Here is a 19,217-nt window from a genome sequence, read left to right as displayed (position 1 = left end):
ACTGCACCGGCACCAGTTACCCTGAACTGGTACCAACATCTACTTGTTACGCATTCAGTTTCCCAGGCTCTACCTGCCACATGCATTTTAGTTCACTTTTTTTTTAAAAATTTTCCCGTAAAAGGAACACACGCTATTGTGACTGAAGCCCATAAAATCCAACGAGCTCAGGACCAGGCAACAGAAAATGCCACCATTTCTCTTCCTGCTCCCTATCCCTGGCAGAATTCTAGACCAAGATCCTTGTGGTCACAAGTATCTACCATCCAAATTACATATTGTTAATAAAAATATGAATGCTCAGTCTCGCTGACTGTCTTTCAAGACTATCTGCATTTACATCTACATTTACATATGTAAACCTGTAGTAAGCTCAGAATATTTGGGAGCTCCTTCTCAGGGCTTCCTTTATTTCATAGGTTAAGGTACTTGGAAATTAGGTACTATATAATCAACATAGTGTTTTTTCTTCTATTTAAAGTAAAAGATGTAAAGCTTTAAATACATAGGTACATTTGTAGACATATATAATCTGTGTACACAGAAATTTAACAAGGAAGAGAAGTATTTGAATGTTTACACCTAGAACACAGCAAGTTTTATTTGACGTTAGTAGTTGCTTCATTATTCACTGGAGAATGTCCCTTCTCTGACTGACACCTGTGATCACCCGCTACTCTTATATACTAATGTCTCCATGGCAAATTGCAGATCCGTACAATATATTTACTGCGAACGTTTTCCACCTATTTACTACCCACTCATCTATTACCATTGGGACTTGCGTCAACATTTAAAACTGCACAGCAGCAAGAACAACGGAAAAGGGAGGAAAACATAACTGCAGCAATTGGCATTTAATACAGATCAGCAGTTTTGCTTCAGCTATATTTAAAGGATATACGGAAAAGACAAAACCCACGATCCACAGATGTATCGTATGTTGTCACCAAAAACGAACCTGTGCTCATGGGGGCAAAGGTTGGTCTGTTATTTCTTAGAAATTCGGAGTCATTTGTTAGATTTGGAGCTGTGCAGCAGCAAAGATGCTTCTACTGCTATGAATTTTTCCTCATGAGTTTGGACTGTGGTCTGAGAAAAGAAACTGGGAAAGAATAGGGGTGGGAACAGAAATGGCTAATTCATTTCAGCTTTGTGTTTCTCCCATTTTCCTCAGTTTTCTTCTATTCCCATGGCTGGTTAGAGCTGCGTAGGCACAGCCTTCATATCAAAATGCATTTTTCCACGTCTGTCTGTATAACCGAGATGCAACACTAGCCTGTCCACCATCACCGGCTTCAACAGGTGGGCAAGATCACTCTAAGAAACACTTTTATCTTTCCAAGTTGTGCTTGTCAGCATTAGCTGGTGGGGAAGTCCGTACCGCACTAGCCTGTGAACTAGAGTGTTTTGAGTCAGGCACATGGCTTTATTACCTGAATTGCTCCCTGGCTTTTATAACCTCTCCCGTAGTACCTTCCGCCTCTTCCAAAAGTTCTTATCACTGGAGTGGAAATAACTCCTCTAGGACGCCTGTAAGTTTGGAGGAAAAGGAAGAAAGAAAAATACGTATCAGCTTTTTAAAAAAAAATACTTCAAATTCTATTTTTCTGGACTAACATTTACATTTCTTTAAAGAAGCAATATGACTAACTAAATCAGAATTACAGGATTCTACTGCTTGCAAATATGTGTAACCTATCAAACCTTTTCTTTTTGGAGCAATAAAATGACTGTTTCTACATGTCACTTATAGAGAACAATAAATTAGTACTTTTGAGCTTTGCAGAAACACTTTTAATGTGTCAAATTATCCTTAACAGCATTTTAGAAACAGAGCTGAAAACAAGCTCACCTTAAAAAAAATGTACAATTTGAACCATTTATAAGGCTATTTCTCCCATTTGATAACATTTCCCATGTATAAACACTCTAGACAAGACAAAATCAGGTAAAAGAAAGGAAGGCGAAATACAAAATTGCTTCAGTTGTGATGGGAGAACACAAAATTATCTGAGAACCTCAGGGCGGGGGGAAAAGAGGCTTCAGCCGTATCTGACATGTAGCAATTGATCAGTTTGGGTGCTTGCAAGTGGGGGCTGCCAACCAGGACACATCAGGCAGTGGCTTTTTGATTTGATTCAATAAACATCAGATCAAAATAAACTTATACTCGGCTAAAACTATTTTAATGCCATCTATTGCAGAAACTCAACTTCCTTATCGTGATGTGGAGGACTACTTCTCACCTCCAGATTCTTTTCTCTGCTAGGAATACACCATTTCTTTACTTTTTCTCCCAATCCCCAGCCGATCGGGGCAGACTGACCCCCTGAGGCTGGGACAGGTGGCAGATGCTGCTCAGCCCCGTTTGGAGCTGCACAGGCGGCGTCCAGCCCAGTTTGCCAGACCAGCAACAAACGGCAGGTGCAATTCAACCAGATCCCATTTCCATAGAATCACAGAATGTCCTGAGCTGGAAGGGACCCCCAAGGATCATCAAGTACAGCTGCTGTCCCTTCACAGGACACCCCACAGGTCACCCCGTGTGTCTGAGGACGTTGTCCAGTCTCTTCTTGAACACTGTCAGGTTGGGGCCGTGACACCTCCCTGGGAGCCTGTTCAGTGTCCAGCACCTCTGGGTGAAGAACCTTTTCCTCATGTCCAGCTGCCCCTCCCTGGCACATGTTCCTGCCGTTCCCTGGGCTCTGTCACTGTCACAGAGCAGAGCTCACCCTGCCCCTCCTGCTCCTGCTGAGGAACCTGCAGCCCATGAGCTCTGCCCTCAGTCTGCTCTGCTCCAGCTGAACAGACCCAGGGACTGCAGCCGCTGCTCACACGGCTTCACTCCAAACCTTCACCAACTTCATGGCCTCCTCTGGACACTCTGCAGCAGCTTTATCTCCTTTTCTCCTGTGTCCCAGCCCTGCACACAGCGAATGCTCCAGGTGAGGCCGCCCCAGCGCAGAGCAGAGCGGGACAATCCCCCCCTGCCCGGCTGGCCGTGCTGTGCTGGGTGCACCGGGACACGGGTCCCTCTTGGCTCCAGGGACACTGGCGGCTCATGTTCAACTTGCTGTCGACCAGAACCCCCAGATCCTTCTCTGCAGAGCTGCTCTCCAGCATCTCGTCCCCAGTCTGTCTGTACAGCCAGGGTTGCCGTGTCCCAGGTGCAAAATCCAGCACTTGCTCTTGTTGAACTCCATGTGGTTGGTGAGTGCCCAGTTCCCCCATTTGTCCAGATCCGTCTGCAGGGCCTCTCTGCCCTCCAGAGTGTCGACAGCTCCTCCCAATTTTGTGTCATCAGCAAACTTACTAAGCAATCCCTCAAGTCTTGAGCTTAACTAATTTATAAAGACATTGAAGAGCACTGGCCCTAAGATGGATCCCCATGGAACCACCCACACCTGACAATTCCCACACACCAGCAAGGTCCCTGTGAGCTCTACAAAACCTGCTGGAGATTTCTGTAGCTCCTTGTCCCTCTGCTGCTGTGCTGCAAGAACGGAGCCACACTGAACCGGCAGCTCTTCTCACGCACACTGCAAATTCCCACACTAGGCAGTAAGAAATTAAATAGTGGGATTCAAAAACAACGGCAAAGAATAAAAAGCTGTGGTTTATACTTTAATAACTCTCACTGTGTTCTTTCTAAAGATTTTAGCAGAGCTTACCTATCCCATTTGCTTATTTTTTTACGAGGTGAATGTGTACCCTTCAGGGATCTGAGTAAAATTTTTCCCACTCAGAAAATGACACTAAACATGTTGACGGATCAAAGCCAATAAAAAGCAGCGGGTATAACTTTACACAATAAGAACATCCAAGCTCAGCATTGCACAGAGACATGAGACAACGGTGTAAAGAAGCCTGACATGATTCCTCCAACTGAAACAGAAAAAATGAAAGAGAAGCGTGCAAGACTAGCTGATACATTGCAGACGATGTACTGTGCAGTTTCCCTGTAGTGTTCTCTAGTATGAAACAGCATCTGCCAACAAGGACTCCAGTCTTTCCAATATCTGCCTTTGGACAGAACACTGACACTGGCACATTCTCCTACTAGGTTTGCTTTTTAGCATCACCTGATACAACAAACAGATAAGCTGCCTGCGGTAGTTTTTCCCTCTGACTAATTCTAGTAACTCTAAACGAGTTTAACATCAGTTATTATTTGATGGAGAGAAGAAGGTCTGGCACTAACAGTGTTCCTGTCTTTTTGAGGTGACAACTTGCATCCAAACCCAACTGCCCAAGCATAGCAGCTCTGACAAAAAGAAAATGTCAGATATTTTACCTCCTAACTCAAAAGCCACTACTGGAGAATAGTATTTCTCTGTTGTAAAGGTACCTGCAGGAGCAGTAACACTCGGTGATTTGACCACTTCCCAGGTGAAGAGGACTCTCAATTTAGAACTTGTCAGTGTTAGCTCCTGGCTACTGATGTTTTACATAAATTCATTTACTTGCTTCTTCAGAAAATGCTGCTCTGTGAAGGACGTACCAATGGGACACATCACCATCAGCCAGGCCCGAGCTGGAGGGTGCCTCTGGATCGCGGCTCAGGGTGCCTCGCTGCGGCAGTGCTGAGCACCATGCTACAAACCCGGAGGTTTTCACAAACAGCGCTGCAGTCAGCACATCTCACCGAATTAGAGTAACAAGCTCTGTTTAACCCATATTCTGGTTTTCATGAGGATCCACAAACAAAAGAACTTCTAATCACAAGCTAACTTCATTTAAATGGTGAAAAATGTTATTTTGTCCACTGAAACTGAGGAGTAAGATTGCAACAGCCAGAGGAGCCTTGTGTCTCATCACACACCTCAGCCTATTCCACAGCTCTCCAGCTGCTGCTCTGGTCCCACAGCCCAACCCAGCCCGCACAGATGGCTCAGTTGTCTGAAGATCTAAACCTGCACTGATCTAAAACCGCCCATCTAACCCCCCTGCAGTGCTGGTCCAGCTCTGTCCTCAGCACAGGACACACATGGACCTGCTGGAGAGGGGCCGGAGGAGCCACAGGAATGACCCGAGGCTGGAACAGCTCTGCTGGGGGACAGGCTGAGAGAGTTGGGGGGTTCAGCTGGAGAAGAGAAGCTCCAGGGAGACCTTAATGTGGCCCTTCTGTGCTTAAAAGGGGCTGTAAGAAAGATGGGGACAGACTTTTCAGCCGGGCGTGTTGTGATGGGACAAGTGATGATGGTTTTAAACTAAAGGAGGGAGATTCAGGCCGGACACGAGGAAGGTGTTGAGAGCCTGGCCCAGGTTGGCCAGAGAGGTGGTGGATGAACCATCCCTGGAGACATCCCAGGCCAGGCTGGACGGGGCTCTGAGCAACCTGAGCTGGTGAAGATGTCCCTGCTCAGGGCAGGGGGGGCACTGGGGGAGCTTTGAAGGTCCCTGCCAACCCAGACTATGCTGTGATTTTATAATTTAACAATCAAATCTCATTCTAGAGAATACAATATTCTCACCTAAATATGCTCCCCTGAAGCGTGACCTCTGCTGTTTCCCGCTGCTGAGCTTTTAAATCTTTGTTTCTGCCATTCCCCCATCTCCCCGTCCCCACACCAGCAGCAATCCCTTCTTCCCTGCTCCCATTCAGGGCTTCAGATCCCACCATCTCCTCACAGCTATTCCACCAGCTCTTGCTGACTTTAGCACTATGCTTTATAGCGCATGTTTGATTTGATTAATGGATAGAGAAGAATTTGTGCAGTTCAGACTTATTCTTTCAGACTGCTTCCTGGCTCAAGATGGCATAAATACACCTACTTTACTCCATTCCTTTAACTTTGGGTTTGCTTTCCTGTAACAGATACCATCTTAATTAAAGATGACAGACAGATCTGTAAGGCACAGAACCATTAAGACTACGGAAAACATATAATCTGAGAAGTAAAAGACTAGATATTTTTGCAACAAAGGATTTATTTTTCAGAAACGTTGTGCACCTGTGATTTCAGCTGTAGTGAAATGAAGTAGAACAACTGAAGAAATTACTAATGGTTTAAACACGTCTCCCATCATGACTGTAGCAAAGAACTATTAAAACTAGAAATGTCCTTCAGGTGTTTTCTGCTTTACAGAAGAATTACATTATAAAGTTATTAAAAATTTTACTGTATTTCTTAATAAATGTTCTACCATGAGACAGGAAGTAATTGACTGTTGTGATAGTTTTGATCAGCTATAACATATTGTTTGATTTCATGTAAGAGAAAACCCCCAAGTCATTTCCTCATGCAAAACCATCCAGTGTGTGTGTATCTATTAGATTTAGAGTATGAATCTTATTTGCATATTAAAATGCTTATACTCACCTGAATAACTGATTAAAACCATCCTAAAATGAACATAAATGCTTTTCTTGCATACTCAAGTGGGTGTAATTTACCTCATGTGTCCTAAAATGTGTTGTATGTAACGCCTAATGCCTCCAAACTTCTCCCCGTTCTACATTTTTCCCCAATCATTCAATTCCACGTGAAAAGCACGTTCCAGAAGTGGCACTTACCCTCTGGCGGGTCCTCCCACAGACACGACCTGCAGGGGAAAGGGTCCTCTGCCCCCTCGCCCGCGTCTGCTTCCAGCCCAGTGGCCGACTACAGTGCCGGCAATTTCAAGTTTCCCTCCCTGAGAAGGAATAGGTTGGACTCCTGCACAGAAAAGCAAAACCAAACCTTGATCTTCACAATCATCACATTAAAGTTACGAAAGAATGGAAAACTGGTTTGCCCAGATTTTATCAGATATACAGTGTCCTCTTTTGATACTGGGAGATGATTTCTCATTTTGCAGTCTTTCGGAAGTTTTCTAACTCCAAGAATCTTTCTTTCCCCCCTTTTAAAATAATAGATACGAATTCCAAAACGAGACATGATCTTACATGAGTACTTCAGTTCCAGTACTGAAATTGTACTTTAGATAAGCGTTAAAAAACTGAAGCGAAATTTTATAAACTATCTAAGGTTTATTTTTTTCCTGCATTCCTAATGAAGAAGTTATTTTTGCAGGTTCAAAGGCACCTTTGAATGAACACCAAATATCAGCATAAGACACACAGATTATGATTGCTATAAACAACTTGCTAGATAGAATTATCTGTACTAACTTGTTACAAAAATATAGCATTTAAACTGATCTGAGTCTAAAATGTAGTTTTAGCCTTCCCCTACCAAGAAAGCAGCTAAAATGGGAACTGTCTAAAAGATGAATGTGTCTCCTGTCCAAGTTGCTCCTATCTTTGCACCTCTGCCTTTAAAAAACAACACTGGGGCGTAACATCTATTTCAAGAAATCTAGGGTAAGCGCAACTGAGCCAGATGTTACTGGTAAGACCATTAGCACTGAAAGGGTTACAAAACACAGCATTTATGCAGCCGCGATTAGTCTTCAAACATTAATATGCTAAAAACTAAACTACTGATTACATTCAAAAAGGTTCATACGTCCCTGCACAAGACTTTCAGCTTCAAACGCACATTGTTGACAGGGGCAAAGTTATTCACACAAGGAAGCATTAGAGGTATGTTTGCTCTTAGGATAAAAGCTCAGAGGCCAGAAAGAACAGCTAAATATATGGAAAAATTTCACCCTGAACGGGGAATTGGAATTAACGGGTTTCCGTTGTGCCGCCTTGTAGAGGAGATGATCAATGGGCACACGGGTGGGTAAGTCAATCTCACGCCTGTGTCCACGCTGACAATGCCAGCAAAGAACGGGTCAGCAGAAACCCCAAAGTCAGCCCGTTCTACGGGGGCTTGTTTTTGCCAACTGCCCCCAAATTTCACAAAATAACTGTTAATACATTCCAGCCAAGTTCAGCTGATTATGCTGGCGTTTGGAAGCACGGGAGACAGAGGCTCTCGTTGGGTTTTGGGGCTGTCCTGTGTTTGCAGGAGGGTTTCTAGGCGTGAGAGCTGGTGGCGGGGGCCGCGGTGGGACCTGGGAGCGGAGGGGACAGCGGCCGCGCGGGCTGGAGAGGACAGCTCAGACAGGGAGGAGGAGACGGCAGGCAGTAGGAAAGCCTCAGACCAAACTGTAGAGTGAAGGAAGCCGTTGCCAGAAGCTCTAAGAAAAGGGTTTTGGGTATAATTACCGCCCTGAAACTTGCTAGTCCTGTTGCTGTCATTGCCAGAGAAGGCTCCGGAGTGTCCTGCCGCTGCCGCCACCCGGAAGGCCCGGTAAGCGCCTGTGGCTACTGTTTCCCCATAAGGGCCTCCGAAGCCATAGACTCCTGTTAGACCCAGGGTAAAGAAAGACAGGGGAAAAGCTGTGAGGGGGCAGGCATCGGGCCGGCCCCGAGCAGAGGTGCTGCCGCCTCCCGCCATCCTCCCGCAGCGCCCCGGGAGGCGGCAGGGCTGGCCAAAGAGCCGGGCTGGGCTGCCAACGGGCACCCCGGCTTCCACGGCAGCACCGGCACCGCAAGGCTTGCGACAAGTTTTGGTGGTGAGCTCCGAAGGCTACAGTTGTGGCACCCCAAGGATGTCTGACTCCCCATGTCCGGTATCAAGACACCCACAGGCCTCGGAACCAGAGAGGTTTTCAGAAAGGGAATCATTCTAGAAACAGCCTGGAATGGTTGCAGCTGTATTTACACTCCAGGGTGCCAATGGTTAAATGACTGTAGCAAAATACGGAGAGGCGGGGAGGAAGAAAGGTTGCCTTCAACCCTGAGAGTTAAACTGTGTCCATTAATTTAGGCACCCCTAATATTTATAAATATACACGTTTTAAAGCAATGCACAGTGCAAATAAGAGCCTTTTCATATCATCCAGAGTTGATCCATTCCTCTTTTTTCTTTTTCATACAATAGCGGTAAAAATATTTTGATCTGGCACAGTTACTAAAAATCCTGAAGGAAATACGCAGCGATCCAACACATTCTATACTGCTAGGCTGCGGCTAATAAAAGTAACAACAAAATACAGTGATTGGCACATGCCAACCACTTGTTTTTACATATTTTTCCTACGAAGTTGAACAGGCAAACCAGTTCATAGTTTGGGGAATGTGAAGGATGAAGTAACGCTTCATGGCGCCGTGTTTCGCGGCGCTGCGCCCTCACTTACCAGCAAAGCCTCTCCCCCTGCCCTGAGGTGGTGGGACTGGCCCAAAGTGTCGAGGATACATAGAAGCTGGATAGAAAGGCATGGCAGGTGGCGGTGGGAAAGGGAGAGGATGGTTCTGCCTGGAGAAATTTAATCCTTCTAGGATGCTCTGACGCATCTTTTCAACCTTGGCTGCCTGCTCAGCCTGTGAATAAAGAGAAGGTCCCAAAAATATGTTAGAATTCTCATTTCGATTGTATAAAAGCTCCATTTACACGACAAACAAAATCCATAAAACTAGCTGGAAAAATCACAGTAATCTGGCTCGCATACCTGCTAATAGTTCAATAACATTCCAATTGTTCACAAAAATCTTTACGTATCAGTAGGGAGGTAGAAGTCTAAATACTAAGACAGTTAAGGAGTCGGTAACACAGAAACAGTTTAAAAGTTAAAAAGGATTTTCCAGAAAGGAACTGAGAAACCTCCGTCTTTAAGAACATTTAATGCTGCCCTTTACTTTAAACAAAATAATCACCATAAACCTGGAGCGCAAAACAACATCTATGCAACCAAGCTAAAGCGACACTGGAGGCTGACGAGCCTGAGCGGTACCACAGCCATCGCCACAATTTAATCTATGACCAGCTTCCCCTGAGTCAGAACTAAGAAGTAGTAACTTGTGTTGTTAAGGTTTCATACCTCCCAAAAAGGTAATTAAAAAGTTTTGGTCATTCAAGTAAACTTGATTTTTATCAGTTTCCTGTTTTTATAGTTAGATGATAACTTTGCATGATTTGGAGAAAGCAAAGAATTGATTTGTATTTTAAGATGGTCGTAATAAATGTGAAAATATTTTGAACTTAAGGACCATAAGAATGCATTCACGGTCTGTAAAATAAGTTACAAACCACTGCTTTTTGTTCCCTGTAAAACCACTGCAGGTTTGCCCTTTGCAACAGCCTTGCTAGCTTGACTCAAAAAGACAGTTCTTGAACAAATAAGCAGAGATAGTTTCCAACTCGGAGTCCTTCAAGACATCACAACTGCATTCCAGTTTCCATTTCAAGAGAGAAAAAAAACTAAATTAAAATTTACACCACTTACTTCTTCCAAATCTACCAAAACACCACCTTGATAATCAACAAGAGATAGGAGCTGAATAGAGCTGAGAAATACCTATCAGCCTTTCACATCAGATATTCCTTTTAAAAGCAGCGAGATGACGCGGGAGGTGAACGACTGACACACCGACCGCACCGAACGCTTCTGCAAAGCCGGCAGACGCGATGGTCTGTCCGACGCCACCCACCTGACCATCACAGAGGTCAATGAGCGGAACTTTCTCCCGGCTTGCTTTGATGAGCTTGGTCTGGAATAATTTTCCATCAAAATACATCCACGGACAGCAGTGCTCCCACGGAATCGGCTGGCCGCAAGCGTCGTTCGCAAACAGCGCCATATCGACGCCACTCATAAATAAAGCAGACAGCTGAATTCCCCGGGGATCGAGATTCTCAATCTGCTCAAAACAAACAAACAAACAAAAAGGTAAATTTAAGAAGATAATAATGAGATGTAATTCAGAGTTATTCCAATAGTTACATTATTTTCAAAACTCTTGCAAACAGTGATTTCAAAAGGTTGTCCAGACTTTTCACATGCTGGTGTGACCAGCAGAATGCACCAGAAGCTATCACCTGGATGAGCAAAACCGCGACGCTTGGGAAGGCTCCTGTTCCCATCCAGCTGCTCCGGAGGTGAGAGATAAAACAAAACCTCTATTTTCTCAACAACAAAACACAGGAAATCATTTCTGATATTTTAATGTTTTAACTCAATTCATTATCAAGAAGTCAGTAAGAAGTTCTAAATAAAACACTCATCTTTCATTCATGGCATGTGGTGTCTAAAACACATAAGATGTATCCTTCAGCTGCATTGAGATCAGTGATAAATGTGCAGTACAGAGCTTTTCAAACAATGCTAAAGCATGTTATAGCAAAGAAAAGCTTTAAAGACACTTAAATTAGTGGTAGAAAATGTAATTTAAAAATTTATTTCGAATAATCGTGTGCTTCTGAGATATTTTGTAGGAAGTTTCGGGAATGAGCTCAATGTTAGCATTTCATTTTTCTTCCCACGTACCTCATTTCCCTTCCAACTCCTTTATAATGGATTTTTTATTAGCTTGATTCAAAATTTTGCTGTTAGAATGCATCTCTTATTAATGAAGCAATGTTTATGCATACAACAGCTTTACTTAGGATGCAGGATAGATGCACAAGGTAGAATTAAATACTGAATAATAGCTGGTGGTGGAAGCAAAATGGATTTGCTTGCAGCAAATGTATTTTTAGTTCTGGCATAAGAAAATATCACTACTAGTGTTCTCTAAAATACTTCTGAAAATATCAGCCCTTTCTTGGGAACATTTTCAAGACCTTGGTATTAAATTTTAAAATTAAACTACATTACCTTCCTTATGCATAAGAAACCTTTAAGATCCCAAAGACTATCCAGATGGTTTTGCAGATATACAGCTGGGTTTAAACTCAGCTGCTCTTTCTGTCTGATTTCAACAAAAGCAGCTGCTTCATATGGAGACACTAACAACATCACATGAAATACTGCATCTTTCAGTTAACCAACATATTATAGAATTGATCCATATTACTCTTTGTATATGATTTAAAAAATCAACCTTGGAGAACAATTTCTATTGAACAAAAATATTGTATGCTGTTTGTCACCTGCCTTGTCTCTGCCTTTCATTTTGGGTTGGAATAGAAAGAATATTTTCTCTGGGAATTCCTTTCTTAGATCTCTAATACCAGCAATTTTCACAGTGGGGTTTCTTCCTCTTTGCATTAAATCTTAAGACAGAGGCAAGACTTTGATAACTCTTACAGATACCTTTGCCAAAATATCTACCCTTACACGTTACTTGTTTATTGTAATGTATTTTGAAAATGAACATCGAAGACTAAGTGGCTGATGACACATCCTACAGAACTGCAATTTGAATTTCCACTGATACCCACGGGTACAATCACTGCACTCCAGCAGAGCCTGGGCAAGATGCTTCAACCGAGCAATCGGGGGTTTCACAAGGCTTTAGGAGTCTCTCTGCCACACTCCGCTGAATCCATTTGTCACCTCAGAGGAGCTCTGTACAGTCCCGAACACACCGGATAACTGATTCTAGTTCACCCCTTGGGCAGGGCTGGGCCACGCGCTTCCCTGAGGACAAAGTACCGCTCTTCAAACAACGCAGAAAACTCTCATCTCCTCTGCAGCAGAATCCCCGGGGTTCCAAAAGGCCCCATAAGCACATGGGGCTTCCAGCAGGAAGGTCCAGAGAGCACCCTGAGAAGGAGTTCCAGCAAACACCTGAGTGGTTCTCCTGATGGACAACACCTACATTTAGGCTGCTTGTAAGGCATTAGCCACAATGGGGAGTACTCAAAAACGCTGTTCTCCGGAGTCTCGTACGCTTCTGATCTTTGTCGGCAGTAACCCAGTCCTGAGTGCCGGAGCACACACGCAGCCTGGCACCTCCTCAGTTGTTCCTCACAGCTCTCCGCATCCTGGGTTTCTTCACATCTTTCTCAGCAATGAGAGAAAGGCCAAATAAATGTCTTCCTGTGGGACTCTATTTATTATTTTTGCTGTTGGCATTTATTCTTTGGTATATGGGAAGAGGATTCTGTTTTTCTGTTAACTCTGCCATCACCGATTGCTAACACATGAATTCTCTACTTGCCGTGTGATGAGTTCAAACAGATTCCGAAGTGGATTCAGTCGTTGTCTTCCCCTTACGTTTATTAGTACTGGTATGGCTAAGTGCTGGGCTCCCACCAGCAGATTGATTTGGTTTATAGATTATAGATTTATAGACCGACAAGTCCTTGCCAGGGTGCTACGTGCAGGAACGCAACCCAGATTCTGCTCATCGCCCACAGAAGAGAAATAGTCGCTTGCTGGCTTTGAAAACGCTCTTGTAGACTTGGTATGAGTGGCAAAAAATACCCTTTAGAAAAGCCTAAGAGCTGAAATCTGTGCGAGCTAAATGACCGTTTCTTCAGAGAAGAGCGGTGCTGGGACTGCTGTGTTTGTCTGTCCCTCTGCAGCGCGGACCTGAGCGCACGAGCAAACCCAGGGAGGCAGGTCCTGCTGCTCGGGGCTGGTTTCAGCAAGGGCGGGACATATTTAATTGACAGGAAGCTCAACATGAGCCATCAGTGTGCCCGGGTGGCCAAGAAGGCCAATGGTATCCTGTCCTGTATCAAAAATAGCGTGGTCAGCAGGACAAGGGCAGTGATCCTTCCCCTGTGCTCTGCATTGGTGAGGCCACACCTGGAGTACTGTGTTCAGTTCTGGGCCCCTCAGTTCAGGAAAGACATTGAAGTGCTGGAGCGGGTCCAGAGAAGAGCAGCATGACTGGTGAAGGGACTTGAGCATAAGACCTATGGGGAGAGGCTGAGGGAGCTGGGGTTGTTTAGTCTAGAGAAGAGGAGGCTTAGAGGTGACCTCATCACTCTCTATAACTACCCGAAGGGCAGTTCTAGCCAGGTGGGGATTGGTCTCTTCTCCCAGGCAGTCAGCAATAGGACAAGGGGGCATGGGCTTAAACTCTGCCAGGGGAAATTTAGGCTGGATATTAGAAAGAAATTCTTTACAGAGAGAGTGGTCAGGCATTGGAATGGCTGCCCAGGGAGGTGCTGGACTCGCTGTCCCTGGAGGTTTTCAAACTGAGATTGGACATGGCACTTAGTGCCATGATCTAATAAACAGACTGGAGTTGGACCAAGGGTTGGACTCGATGATCTCTGAGGCCTTTTCCAACACAGTCGATTCTGTGATTCTGTGATATCCGGGCACTGCTGGAAGTGGAGTTGGGCATCAGGCTTCCCGGAGCCCAAAAGTGCATCTGCCACGACGGTGTCACCACGAGGTGCTGTCACCATCAGCGTCTCAGCTCCTTCACCGCATGGATGCTCCAGCTGCACGTTCCCTACACACCCCCATATCTCCCATAGCTTCCAGCTACCAAACACACTATCGGGCTTCAGATACATTATGTAGGAGAAACGTAGCTAAAATTATTTCCACTCAGAAAAACGTTTGCTTTAAAAAATAAATAAATAAAAATTCTACCATTTTATTCGGAGAACTTCATAGTAGGTTCTGAAAACATTTTGAAGAGTAAACAAGGTAACAGCAAAAACAAAATCTTGTATATTTTAGTTTAAGTGCTAGAAGAGGAAATTTCCCTGTGAGCATCTGAAGGTTCAACAGGGAAATTCCCCAGAGTAAGACACTCTTGCACAGATCGATAGGCATTTTCTATTTACCCTAATGGTACCACACTAAACAACTCTATCAGTTAGCCAGCAATATTTACTTCATATAGTACTAATGTATTATTACAGAAAAATTAGAAATTGAGATCTTAACTTTGAAATCTTCAAAATAATTATTTCTACAATTCTGTATTAATGAACCATTTTCCTTTTTTTTTCTCCTGCATATTTCCATTCAAGATTATGCAAGTCTCTCTCAGTTTCTACACTTAGCTGCAAAATTATTTTGAATGCTGACTCCTGAAAAAATAGCCAGGTTAGTATTTAAAAGCAGCCACACAAGGTGCTTTTCTTTTTTTGTTATGTTCTCAATGGAAGAACACTGGCTTTCAACTTTGAAGAGACAATTACTTAAGAACTGTGAGAAAAGGTTGTGCAGTATAGAATATGTTGAAGATTTTAGTTATCTGTCTAACCAGTGAAATAGAACTGATTATCAATCTTTGCAACACTTTAAAATACTAAGATTAATATTTTGGGAAGTATAGGTAATTATGCAAGGCTTTTAGTGAGACAGGCACATACACATCACCCACTCCAGTGATCAATATGGATCAGCTGGGAATAAATCTCTTAAATTCTGGAAGTTACAGTTAAGAATTACCTTGAGTTCCTGAAGCTGGTCAGGTTCATAGAGCTTTGGAGACAACGCTTGGGCAAGGAAAGCATCAAGTTCCTGGCGACGAAGGATACGAACCCCCGGCCACTGTACCATATACCTACAGAGGACACCCGCAATTATTCAGAAGCTTCCTTTAGTTGGTAAACCAAGTGGTATTTTATTTGATCAGAAGTCACCAGAACGCGACAACAAAAAATACTTCTTTGTTGTCTAGACTTGAACAGTTGCAAAGGCCAAAATACTAAATAGATTTGAAGTTTAAATTTGTTTGAGATCACATGGAAGAGCTACTGGCTGGGAATTGCACAATTTGCATCAGAAGAGCCTGCTGCCAGCGACCAAGGGGAGGACGGGCCAGCGCAACACAGCTTAAAATGTAAGTGCATTCTGGTACCTCTAAAAAGAAAATAATATAAAGATTAATAGTCTTTATATAAAAGACTAATAGTAAAAGGACTTTGTGATCATGGTTTCCAGACAACACACTGCTCCGAAATTATCTAGCAGGTGAATTTTATGCTCATTGTGCCTTAATGAACAACAATTTATATACGGCATGTGTCACAGGAGGGAAACAGGCTGTCCAAATAAAGGAGGAGCTCTGCCTTATGATACCATTTGGACTATTTTTTTGCATACTTACTATTCTATAAGGAGAAAAAGGAGTTTTAACGCTCAAAAGGCAAGACAAACTGCGATAGAAGACAAATGTACATTTACCACTCACAAAAACAGCTTAATTTTTTTCATGTGCAACATGCTAACCTTGGATTCTGCCAGATTTATAAGCTATTCGTACTGAAATACTCACCCCTTCCCAAAAAGGTAAGCATCGCTCAATTCCTCAGGCAATTTTCAATCTCAACACTAAACAGGAAAGTATTTTGGACCTTGTGACTTACTCTTAGAAAAGCTGAAGTATAAAACTAATAGTTCAACTATTGGTGATCATCACCTCGGCCAGAGGAGCAGTTCTACCACAGGGTATGTAACCCATCACAGGCAGAGCATCATTCACGGGGATTTTGCACCCTGAGAAGCTGCAATGCAGCTGTTCTCCTCTCTGAAGAGCTCTCGTTTTGCTTTACAACTTTACCAATAGAGTCTCTGAGACCCCAGATGTTATTTTTTAGTAAGCTGAAGCCTGGAGCACAGTAAGGGTAAACTAATTCAAATGCTACAGTGGTCTCTTTGCAACACAAGACTTTTTTTTCTTTCCTCCTCTCTTTGGTCCTCTAGAGACTGAAGAAAGAAACACTGAATATGCAGCAAGTTTTTTAGACTCACAGCAGCAATGTTCTAAAAACTACACAAATCCCTTCCACTAGTGATACTGATCAATGAACACTTTTCTATCCTCAGGGCTTAATACAAAGTTAAAGATGTCAGAGATGACGCGGTAAAACCTTTCCCGCGTTGTTGTACCTGAAGGTGCCACTGACCTTAGTACGCAGCAGAGCACCATAAGATGAGTGGGCACATTAGTTGGATTGAGCATTGCTGGTGTGTCTGATCTCATACAGGCCAAGAACGCCCTCATTCTCCGGTTCTTGTCCTCCACTGCTTTTCCCAGCCACAGCTTCTTCAGATTAGGACATGTCCATTCCCTGAAGGCGAGTGCTTCCACCAGCTCAGGGGTTTGAGGAGACTTTCCTTTGTAAGCAGCCCATTCTTTAATTATCACCGGCGAAACTACAAGAGGGCAACAAGTTGAAAGAAAACAGCCCGAGTTAAAACACAGTGTATATATAAAACTTCGTGTGCAACAGATTTTGATCCAAAAAGCATCACTTTGAGATTGCGATAGATACCGGTCTCCTGGATTACATCGCCAAAGTGGTAGATCGAATTCTGTATGGACCATCTTTCAGTTGTGATCGCCGCCAAAGGAAGCGCAGGCAGCCAAGTGTACACTAAGAATGTTACCGTAATATTTTCAAATTAATATACAACATAAAGCAACTACACACACAGATATTTTTCTAGAAGAAACAGCGTCATTTGAAAATACAATTTTCCCCTGAAATATCTGTCATTGATCAAAAAGGTACAGTGATAAATAGAAATAGTACATAAATACAAATATATTCCATATGTGGTCTGTTAAAAACAATGTGATCCTAGTGATTTTATGCAAGCCAGATTTAAAACTTGTTATACTTGTTTGTAGTTGTTCAACTCTGCAAAGGAATGAGATCTGAAATATGGGTGTTTTGGGTTTTTTTTTGCCTAAAAATTTTATAAAACATTACATAAGCCTTTCCATTTACTGCACTGCTGCCTCATAAGAGGTTAGTATTTTTGTGTTTGCTAAGCTCACTTTCACCCACAGCAAAACAGAGGTTGTTCAGCTCTACATTGCCCCTAAATCATCTCCCTTCTTTATGGCTGAAGGCAACCAAAACACAACACAAGTTAAAAGAAAAAAAATAAAAGAAAAAGAAAAGTCAAGACTGAGAAATGATCCCTTTGGCCTTGGAGTGACCCCAAGTTTGACACAGCTCGAAATTTGTTTGCACCCTTCTCAACCCAGAGCCCAGTTATGTAGCGTGGAAAGATTCAAGGAGCTTGTTAGTGAAGCTTCAGGTTACAGCGCGGCGAGAGTCCCGGCGGAGCCAGAGCGGCTCCTCTGCCAGAAACCGCTCACCCAGGGAGCCCGGAGCACCACGGGGCCAGCGCAAAGTCCCTCAGCAGCCTTCATGTCATGTTACAGTTAGGGGCAGGCAAACCATGGCAGAGGTGATGACTCAGCCTAAGTAAAAAGCTCCAGAACATCCTAAACCCCTCCCATGCTTTGCTTCAGCATTTTAGTGACATTTCATACAGCTCAGGCTCAGTTTTACGACTATAACATGCAGCAATGAAAATAAATATTCTGATATATTTAGTCGGTAGCATCACTACAAAATCACATTCTGTTTTGGTTGCTACCTGTTTTTCTGTGTTACCAGGCTATACAGGATGGGCTTCAGCAGCCAGCAGAGTTACCCCTGTGTATGTGCAGTTTATCACACCGACCTTTGCATCTTGTCTAGGCCTGGGACAGCAAATATGAACAACTAGAGTGATGTATTTTATGTAGGATTTCAGAGACTTGTTTAATTGTTTCAGGTCTCAGAAGCAAGAGATACTTTTGGACCAAAGCCTCTTAGCTCTTAGCAAACCAATAGGAAATACAATGAGGATGCTACGCAGAACAGTTTTAACCTAGTAGCAGCAACCTCCCCCCCCCCCCAAACTGTTGACAATTGACGTAGTTTTTTGTGCTTTTCTTTCACATATAAATACCTCAAGCTTAGAAGAAGGTAATATTTCATGTCTGTTCTCTATCTGCATTTGTTTGAAGCTTTTAATCTGGGGACAACATAGCCTCAAGTTGTACCAGGGGAGGTTTAGATTGGGTATTAGGAAAAAATTCTTCCCAAAAAGGGTTGTCAGCCATTGGAACAGGCTGCCCAGGGCAGTGGTGGAGTCACCATCCCTGGAAGGGTTTGAAAGGCATTGAGAGGAGCTTATCAGGGACATGGGTTTCTGCAAAAGTTGGGTTATGGTTGGACTTGATGATCCTGAGGGTCTCTTCCAACCAAAATGGTTCCATGATTTTCCACGACCCAATGAGATGAAGGCCACAGGAAAAGTACCGCATTTTGCTCTCCAAATGTCTGGTCATCAGCACGGTGCTGCCTGCAGAGGTCACCATGACCCACCCTGCCCTCAGAGCTCTGCAGCGGTTATCACGGGAAAGATAACCCTGTTTCTGACAGAACGGTTTAATATGAAGGTCGCTCAGCAGACTGGAAACAACATCATCTCCCCATGCTGACAAGTAACTCCAGCACTGTTCACCCAAATTTAGCATTTAACGTAACACATGAATCTAGGACTTGTCCATATCCACTTATTTCTCCAGGGCATTTCTTATACCTGTGACAGCCCTGGACTGGGACTGCAGCCAAACGCCGTTTTCTTGGCTGCCGAGGATCTCTGGCCTCAGAGGAATGTTTTGTGTTTCCCTCCCAGGTCTTCCAGGCGCAGATAAGCGATGTCTGCCCTGAAGACTACAGCAGCTCCAAGGAATACTCAGGCTCACAATATGTCCAGCCACATCGCAGCGCTATATTATACTGGTTTTCATATTAAACTTCCTCCTACTGCTAATTAGCAGATTGGAA

General features: G+C 43.6%; 1 protein-coding gene across 4 annotated transcripts in view; it reads right to left on the bottom strand.

The window, feature by feature from the left end:
* Window positions 1–19,217, bottom strand: part of FAM120A (family with sequence similarity 120 member A) — a 56,153-nt gene that overhangs the window by 3,145 nt on the left and 33,791 nt on the right. For 3 of the 4 annotated variants that reach the window (XM_082059851.1, XM_082059850.1, XM_082059853.1), the window contains exons 11-17: window positions 16,488–16,737; window positions 15,028–15,142; window positions 10,370–10,579; window positions 9,079–9,262; window positions 8,105–8,242; window positions 6,521–6,662; window positions 1,437–1,533 (exon numbers count right to left, since the gene is read on the bottom strand). In XM_082059851.1, the coding sequence (XP_081915977.1) occupies window positions 1,437–1,533; window positions 6,521–6,662; window positions 8,105–8,242; window positions 9,079–9,262; window positions 10,370–10,579; window positions 15,028–15,142; window positions 16,488–16,737 (1,136 nt within the window). The remainder of the gene's footprint in view (window positions 1–1,436; window positions 1,534–6,520; window positions 6,663–8,104; window positions 8,243–9,078; window positions 9,263–10,369; window positions 10,580–15,027; window positions 15,143–16,487; window positions 16,738–19,217) is intronic. The other variant, XM_082059852.1, reaches the window with a different exon arrangement.

Source organism: Streptopelia decaocto (genome assembly GCF_964273445.1).
Source record: "Streptopelia decaocto genome assembly, chromosome: 8".
Classification (NCBI taxonomy): domain Eukaryota; kingdom Metazoa; phylum Chordata; class Aves; order Columbiformes; family Columbidae; genus Streptopelia; species Streptopelia decaocto.
The sequence above is the reverse complement of the archived record's forward strand: the minus strand, read 5'-3'. Positions and strand labels throughout refer to the sequence as shown.